We start from the raw sequence: 8,473 nt of genomic DNA on the forward strand, positions 1-8,473 counted from the left end.
TTATTGTTATTTTGATAATGTTTTATGAGTTATAGCTGTTAATAATGCTTTAGTGTCACTTTGATTCCTTTTAGTTCATAGTTAAAACAGATTGCATGATTTAAAAATCTAAAATTTTTAATCATGGTTTGTATTATTAGAAGAGATTTATCCAAAATCTAAACCACCTAAATGAAGAATGAAATAAAGAAATATAATTTAGAACATCCGTTGTCAATATAGATATTGAAGTAGATAATTTATAACTTTATTTTAAAGATTATATCTAATTTAAAGATATAAATATTAAAATAAAAAATAATATTAAAATTGAAATATATTGGATATATATTAGTTCGTATAAGTGTGGAGCCACACCTAATTTTTAAATATCTAGGTGAATTTAAATTTATAAAAATATGTAACCAATTGCGATTTTATTATTTTGTTTATAATTAAATAAGTTTATTTAAATCATAATTTCAACAATTTTTCTTGCTATGTGTGCAACGCGGCAAAACATCATGGGACTTGGGAGTATTATTTAAAAAACAAATTGGGGCAAAACTAATGTTTTACTCGATTGTGTCCAGATGTAGCGTTGCATAGTGATCTGATATACACATTTTGTTATGTTTTTCTTCTCAGAATGAAGATGGTGGGTGGGGATTACACATAGAAGGCAAGAGCGATATGTTCTGCACCGCACTGAACTACATATGCTTGCGTATTCTTGGAGAAGGTCCAGATGGAGGACCAGGACAGGCGTGCAAGTCTGCTCGGCAATGGATTCTTGATCATGGTGGTGTGACTTACGTTCCTTCTTGGGGGACATCTTGGCTTTGTGTAAGATTTGAGACACATGCGTTACGTATGAAAGAACTAGAGACTGTGTTATATTCATTGTTCATTCAACTTATTTGTGTAGATGCTCGGAGTCTATGAGTGGAGTGGAACTATCCCCATGCCTCCAGAGATGTGGCTTCTACCTTCTTTTCTTCCAATACATCTTGGTTTGTGTGTTTTTTCCTTTTGGTAATGTACTTTATGGTTTAGCTTTAAAACATGCGATATGATGTTGTAACACAGGGAAAACTACATGCTTCTGCCGACTGGTTTATCTGTACATGTCCTACTTTTATGGGAAGAGGTTTGTTGGTCCGATAACGCCTCTTGTTCTGCAACTGCGGGAAGAACTCTACTCACAGGCTTATGAAGATATCAATTGGAACACAGCACGGCGCGCAAAGGCTAGTTCAATACTCTTCTTTCTCTTCAGATTCCTCTTTTGTTGGTAGAATAGAAGTTTGCAACAATCTTATCTTGTTCCGTGTGTAGAAAGACATGTATGACCCTCATCCTTCTATTCAAGATTTGGTATGCGACAGTCTTCATGTTCTCGTTGAGCCTCTCCTTTCACGTTGGCCATTGAACAAGCTTGTGAGAGAAAGGGCTCTTAGGTTTGTGATAGAGTACATACATTATGAAGATGAAAATAGCCGGTATATCAACCTTGGATGTGTTGGGAAGGTTATATTATATCCTTTCAACAATTTGATAATACATGTAAATAATGACATTTGTATATGTCTGAATCATATCTTTAAGGTGTCTCTATGTCAGGCAATGTCCATGCTTGCTTGCTGGAATGAAGATCCAAAGGGGGAATATTTCAAGAAGCATCTCGCTAGGATTCCAGATTACTTATGGATTGCAGAAGATGGGATGAAAGTGCAGGTATCAATAGAGTTCCACAGTTTTATGTTCTAGTAGTATTACAGCACTTGTGGTTCCTTGATAGCCAAGTATTTATGCAGACTTTTGGAAGTCAAGTATGGGACACATCATTTGCCATTCAAGCTTTACTTGCTAGTGATCTATCTAGTGAAATATCTGATGTACTCATGAAAGGACATGATTTCATCAAGAGATCTCAGGTAACTCTACCCTCTGAAATCTTCATTATGGTGCTCTATACAGTTAGTTGATCCTAAATCAAAGAACTGTGAAGATTAGAGAAAACTCTTCTGGGGATTACAAGAAGCTGCACCGGCACATTTCCAAAGGAGGATGGACCTTTTCTGATAGAGATCAGGGATGGCAAGTTTCAGATTGTACAGCCGAAGCATTCAAAGTAATCAATCAATCACTCATCAAAAACAAAACACCTTATCTGCTGTTTCTAAAGAAACGTTTCCCTCAAGTAACAGACATCTTCTTAACTGGTTTCATAGTGTTGTCTTCTGCTCTCCATGATGCCACCTGAGGTTGTTGGCCCAAAAATGGATCCTGAGCATCTATATGATTCTGTGAACCTCCTACTCTCATATCAGGTGAGGCTATACATTATATATGACTTAGTAATCAGATAACAGTTTTTGTGACTATTGCTCTGTTGTAGAGTGAAAATGGAGGTATGACAGCATGGGAGCCTGCACGTGGATATGGATGGTTAGAAGTAAGAAGTCAATTTTTTTACTTTATTTCCGAAGAATATTTTATCATTACAATCAACCTAACCCCTTTATAAATATGTGTGTTTTAGTTGTTCAACCCTACAGAGATTATGGCTGATATTGTAATAGAGCGTGAGTACGTTGAATGTACTTCACCGGTTATCCAAGCATTGGTTCTATTCAAGAGACTATACCCAGATCACAGGACTAGAGAGATTGATAGAACCATTGAAAAGGCGGTGCAGTTCATAGAAAACACACAAGAGGCAGATGGTTCATGGTACGGTCACTTAAAAATTTAAAGAGTGTGTATATCAAAGGGCAAAGCATGGTGACCAGGACAAGTATCTGATGGGTAAGAAGTGTTTCTTTACGATTGGCAGGTACGGAAGCTGGGGAGTTTGTTATACACATGCAACATGGTTTGCTCTGGGAGGCTTGGCAGTAACTGGTAAAACGTATGACAACTGTTTGGCTATGCGTGAAGGTGTTAACTTCCTTCTCAAGAAACAAAACAGCAATGGAGGTTGGGGAGAAAGCTATCTGTCTTGCTCTGAAAAGGTAAATGTTACTTGTGTAATTAACTCAACGTTTAAGCTCCTTTAAAAACTCTGTAATGTTGTTGGATATGCAGAGATACATAGAATTAGAAGGAGGAAGATCAAACCTGGTGCAAACCGCATGGGCATTGATGGGTCTGATTCAAGCAGGGCAGGCCGAGAGAGATCCATTGCCTCTTCACCGAGCTGCGAAGCTAATCATCAACTCGCAGTTGGAGAACGGAGACTACCCTCAGCAGGTAAGTTAAAACATACTAAAAACTATCACGTTGGATTAGAGGAAATGATGTATAGTTAGATTATCATTAAAAAAAAATGTTAAAAACATGTTGGTTGTGGTGTGCAGGAAACGACAGGAGTGTTCATGAAGAATTGTCTTGTAAACCCTGGCACCTACAGGACCATCTTCCCGTTATGGGCACTTGCAGAGTACCGTAAAGTTACTTAGTCTTTTGCACTTGCACCTATTGAAGATTTTTAGTTCTACCCATTCCATGACACAGTCCATGTCATGTATGTTGTTACTCCGTCTTTCCTCTTCTTGTGGCTGTTTCGATTGAATTGAACCGTGAATAAAACTATTTTGAAGAACTTCATTCTCTTCAATGAACGCTTCCATACTCTGCCAGCCCATTTTTGTTCTCACAGGTGATAAATAGAAACTTCATCCATTTTTTAGTTCTCTTTGCTTTTTAACAGGTGAGAAAAAATCAAAGAATCTGTCGTCTGAACTACTGACATACAAATCAGATAGGTGACGCGAGTTACACAAAAGAAGCTTAAAAGATCCAGCACTGTTAAAACTAGCCGAGACAGATAATGTGGCGTCAATTGGGAGATGGAGACCGAGCTAAAAGGACAAATTTTGTTTTTCTTATATATAATTTTTATTACATTATGCTTTGCGGGGAGGCGGTGAGCCGCTGCTGCTGCTGTTACTGTTACTGCTGCTTCTTTTTCCTCTCAGTGGCCTACACATTACGTAACAACAAACCCCATTCTCTGTCATTAGACTTTCATAGCTTTTACATTATATATGTCATATGAACCAATATTTCATCAGTCTCATTAACTACACATCACTTAACAGTTAACACTAATGCATGCTTCAGACTATAGTGTTTCCCGCTTTAAGATGAGGACTAGTGTTAAGCAAAGAAAGTATTTTTACCTCTTAGGACTGCGGCTCCTCGAAATCTTCCTAGGAATCTGTAAGTTATAATAATCCACACAGGTTTAAAAAGTAAAAAAAAACACCAAACTCAACAAGGCATCAACATTTTTATAGCTAAAAAAAGGGATCCCACATCAGGTACTTACACTTCTAGGACTTGGCGAACTGGAATAAGAAGATGACCTCCCACGTCTCCCAGCTGGTCCTCGTCCCCTGCTTACAATTAAAGACAAATTTACACCAATAACAGACTCCACACAGATCTTATAACTTAGGTCATATTTGGTATTAGTTTGTCACAAACCTACATACACGGATAACACAACGTAGGAACTATAAATAAAAATTATGTAAAGATTAAAGAACATGCCATGACTCTTCTATCATCATATGTACTATCTCAATCTCAGCCATGCAACTGCAGTGAAATAAAATCCAGGAGATATCAACTATAACCCTAATAACACTTTCAAGCGGTTAAAACATACCTGCGAGGTGAGATGGATCTTGAGCGAGAGCGAACAGGCCTACGAATCGGGGATCGGCTACGTCTGCGGATTGGAGATCTTCTGAGAGGACTGCGTAGTCTCCTTGGAGGTGACCTGAAACACATCCAATTCATTTACAAAACTGACATTTTTCAGCTCAAATGTACTGAGTACGATAGCCTAACAAAGAAGTAATTACAATCCTCCAATCACCAGGGGGATACTTTGTGTAATGGCATAGACTTACCTTCGTCTTAGAGGAGGAGGAGACCGTCTTCGAACAGGACTGCCGCGGATTCTTCTAAGGGAGCCCCTGTTGACATATAAAACGGTGAGCTATTGATTGATTCTGAAGACACCACATTCAAAAGAGATGGTACCATAGCAAACCTCGGAGGAGATCTATGTCTTCTTGGAGGAGGGGAAGATGGAGAACGGCCTCTAGATGGCGATTCTGCCCTGCGTCTGGGTGGTGATGGTGTATCACCACGACGGCGGATAGGAGGGCTCGGCCTCCGGCGAGGGGAAGAATCAGGTAATCTCCTAGGTAGTGGTGATCGCCTTCTCGGAGAAACTAATCACATTATTGATGATAATAGTCATTGACATCATATAAAGTATATATATCACAGCAATAACAAAAAGTTACCAAACGTAGACGTACTCTCTCTTGGGCGTCCGGCCCCATCTTTCTCAACGTCAGCAGCGGCATTATCAGGTTTTGGAGCCTCTCTCTTTGGTACACCTGAGACAGGTTTAGGAGGTGGAGATACTTTCTGACGCGCTGGTAGTGTGAACTTTGCTTTAACAACCTTTCCGTCAATTTGACCCTGCGGTAAGGAAGCAAAAGAAAAATGCATGAATAATTTTCTCAGCCAACATGTTAAGGGCATTTCATATATAGGGGAAGAGACATACACCATCCATAAACAGCAGAGCTTTCTCAGCATCAGCTCTCGCCTTGAACTCAACATAAGCATATCCTTTTGGAAGATTAACCTGTCAATATGCAAAAGAGTTATGAACAAAATTTCTTACCGATTAGTGCCGTAAAACAAGAGAGAACAGCAAAACAGCAACTTACAGCTCGATCAATTGCAAGTTCTACGTGTACAACTTCACCATAGTTGCCTAGACATACGACAAAAGGCCATTACTAATACACAGTGTGAAGACAAAACAAAATACAAAAAAAAAAACATAATGCCAGTGATGATCCATGGTGCGTAATGACCTTTATACTACCGAACTTAGTTTATGTAATGAGATGAGAGCAAGAAGAAGGGATATGGAAGACCAATCAACATTACCAAAAATTTCTTTCAGATGGTCTTCGTTTACATTCCTGCTAAGAGAACCGACATGGAGAACAAGAGATTCTGTAGCTTTCCTGAAATTAGAATTCGATTGTAAAGTCAGCAAAAACCGAGGATCATCTTACAAAAGTATTCAAAACACTCAAGCAGAGATACCAACACGATAAAATAAAACGGCAAATCAGTTGATGAAACGGTACCACCATTGTCAAATGTAATTGCAATTTTCCAACTTAAACCTCAACTCTCAACTCTCACCTCACAACACATTCACGTAACACTACGGATAAGCTATTTACCCAAAGAAAAAAAAATGTTTATGTTCAATCTCAAAAATTCCATATTTTGGATTCAACCCACTTCTTTAACACAGAGCCAGAGTACCAAATCGAAAGAAAGGCTTAACCTTTTTCCACGAGGTGGAGGAGGAGGACTACGACTCCCGGAACTGACGCTCCGCGAAGGAGATGATGAAGAAGAGAGGGATCTAGAACGGGAACGAGATCTGGAGGAGCTGGACCGAGATGAAGACCCTGAGACGGAAGGTGAACGACGGCCACGGCTTGCTTTCGCCATGGTTGGGCGATTATCGCGACTCACTGAGCAAGCGAGAAACCTTGCTTCAAAACCCTAGCCGGTAAAAGATCAAGAGGAGAGAGACTGTGAATTTTTTATTATTATTTTCATTGTGGTTCCTTTATTACAGGTTTATGATTACAACCTGTAATAAAACAAAATATATACCGCGATTGGCGGGTATATATATATTTAATTTTCTTATTTTTCTAAGAATTTTTATTTATTTATCAATATCCATATCATTAGATTAAGTGATAGTGTATATTAAGATTTAAATTTAATTTATTTGCAGAAAAGCTGCCTCCAATTTTAATCTATACGAGGATTCCACTGTTCCATAGCAAAAGAATCAGCACACATATTTTTAGACTTTTGGAAAATATGGAGAATGCTACCATCTTGTAAAAAGTGGAAGAAGACTATCGGTAATCATTGTTTATGGATCACATTAACTATAGTCTAAATAGACTCTATAGGTTCTTTTTTCTTTTTGCCATCTATTAGTTTATAGGTTCTAATTACTTTTTTGAAAATGTCCACTCAAATACCCCTATTATCAGTTAGCAACTCCATTTCTGATGTGTTATACACGTTTTTCCCATATAATAAAATTTCAATTAGTCAACAGATTGTCATGGTTATTTAGTATGATTATTATTTTATTTTTTGAACAAATTAATATGATTAAAGTGTGTCTTTTATTTGAGAAAAGGATTAAGTGCATATGCATTTGATAAGCTTTTGACCTACATATCAATTTTGTGTGTTTTTTTTTTGACAAAGATCAATTTTGTGTGTTATAATCAAAAAAGACAAATAGTTGGTTTATCCTTAATGGACCTGACATTAGCCTAATACTTAAAAAATGCAAAGATTTAATCTAAAGTATTACAAAATATGCGTATGAATGAAGCAGATAACGATATTTTTTTTTCTTTTTTAAGTTGTTTCATAGATCATTAACGAAAAGACATTTCAAACATGAGAGAAAAAATAAGAAAAGTACAAAAAGAGAAGACTCTAGTGTTGCTTAGTCTTCGGAGCAACGCACAAGAAACAGTACCGACGTGTGCTTCAGATTTACAAAGACCCCTCTTCCTTCTTCTTCATCGGTTCCCTCTCCTACTCCATTTCAACAAATCCTTAATCTCTGATATTACACACACACACACAAGGCGAAGAGACAGTCAGCGACTCTGATCGCGTAAAGGCAGAGCCTTTTTTATATACCCAAAAGTTCGCCACTTCCTCTACCTGCGATCTCTGAATCTCTCTCTCCTTTTTCTGAGGTGGGTTTCTCTCTCTCTCTCTCTCTCTTTGTTTTGCCGGTGAATTTCGTTTGTTTCGAGGTTTTGTCCTCGATCTAACCCAAATTCAAAGTCGACAGCTTTTTTTTTGTTGCTTTAATAACTTCTGAGGTTTTTGGTATCCCACTATGGTGTTTTGTTGAGAGGAGTTTCTTAGTTTGATAGAGATTATATTGAGTAGTAATTGAAATCGATCTATGGCCGCCGGTTTACTAGTTACAAGTCAAATCTCTCAACTGCTTCTCGTTTTTTTTTCTTCTTCTAAATGATGGCAGCAACAGAGTTCACAGGCCTGTCTTATATTACATTGACGATGGGTTGCTCCTGGTTCTCTTGTCACAAGAGTGGAGGAGAACCTTCAGAAGTTCATAGAGGTATACAGATATACACAATCTACGGTTTACTAATCTCTGCACAATTTTTAGCTTGGAATGTTCAACTATGCATAGCCTTGTTGCTGCTTTCCTCTTAACTTAAAAGAATATCTTTCTTTGCATACAGAACTTTCAATGACAGGCAAGGTAAATATTTACAAATATAAAGAGATTCGTCAGGCCACCAATGATTTCGATGCCCTGAATAAAATTGGAGAAGGAGGCTTTGGCTCTGTGTAC

At 37.8% G+C, this 8,473-nt stretch overlaps 2 protein-coding genes and 1 long non-coding RNA gene across 4 annotated transcripts; 2 read left to right on the top strand and 1 right to left on the bottom strand.

Annotated features, from left to right (window-relative positions):
• Window positions 1-627: 627 nt before the first annotated feature.
• On the top strand, window positions 628-4,063 carry LOC108822986 (beta-amyrin synthase 1; the record flags this gene model as incomplete). 2 transcript variants are annotated; one of them, XR_008942225.1, is given in 14 exon segments in its annotated part: window positions 628-825; window positions 908-992; window positions 1,069-1,229; window positions 1,318-1,509; window positions 1,603-1,716; window positions 1,797-1,916; window positions 1,991-2,113; window positions 2,214-2,312; window positions 2,381-2,437; window positions 2,525-2,715; window positions 2,819-2,996; window positions 3,070-3,234; window positions 3,342-3,508; window positions 3,695-4,063. XR_008942225.1 is itself a non-coding variant. In XM_057001876.1 (13 exon segments), coding segments are annotated over 13 exon segments (1,785 nt in total), but the record flags the coding sequence as incomplete, so codon positions are not given.
• LOC108822988 (serine/arginine-rich splicing factor SR45) lies at window positions 3,703-6,659 on the bottom strand. Its single transcript, XM_018596206.2, has 11 exons — window positions 6,380-6,659; window positions 5,968-6,047; window positions 5,742-5,788; window positions 5,576-5,656; window positions 5,322-5,487; window positions 5,048-5,231; window positions 4,905-4,970; window positions 4,658-4,771; window positions 4,316-4,382; window positions 4,167-4,204; window positions 3,703-3,966 (listed from the first exon to the last, which is right to left on the bottom strand). Exons 1-11 carry the CDS (start codon window positions 6,547-6,549, stop codon window positions 3,891-3,893), a joined length of 1,089 nt encoding a protein of 362 aa, XP_018451708.1. The 5' UTR covers window positions 6,550-6,659; the 3' UTR covers window positions 3,703-3,890.
• Window positions 6,660-7,538: 879 nt separating this feature from the next.
• On the top strand, window positions 7,539-8,473 carry LOC130507162 (uncharacterized). The gene is made up of 3 exons (XR_008942224.1): window positions 7,539-7,841; window positions 8,135-8,233; window positions 8,361-8,473. It is a non-coding gene; the product is annotated as an uncharacterized LOC130507162 (long non-coding RNA).

This window comes from Raphanus sativus, unplaced genomic scaffold, assembly GCF_000801105.2.
Source record: "Raphanus sativus cultivar WK10039 unplaced genomic scaffold, ASM80110v3 Scaffold4109, whole genome shotgun sequence".
Classification (NCBI taxonomy): Eukaryota; Viridiplantae; Streptophyta; class Magnoliopsida; order Brassicales; family Brassicaceae; genus Raphanus; species Raphanus sativus.

Bases quoted from the DNA above. Each gene is read 5' to 3' on its own strand.
- LOC108822988 (XM_018596206.2), bottom strand. From the start codon at position 6,549: ATGGCGAAAGCAAGCCGTGGCCGTCGTTCACCTTCCGTCTCAGGGTCT. The intron at 5,789-5,967 runs GTAATGTTGATT...TCGTATGTCTAG, and splicing joins CCATCTGAAAGAAATTTTTG to GCAACTATGGTGAAGTTGTA. The intron at 4,772-4,904 runs GTAAGTCTATGC...GATGTGTTTCAG, and splicing joins CCTCCTCCTCTAAGACGAAG to GTCACCTCCAAGGAGACTAC.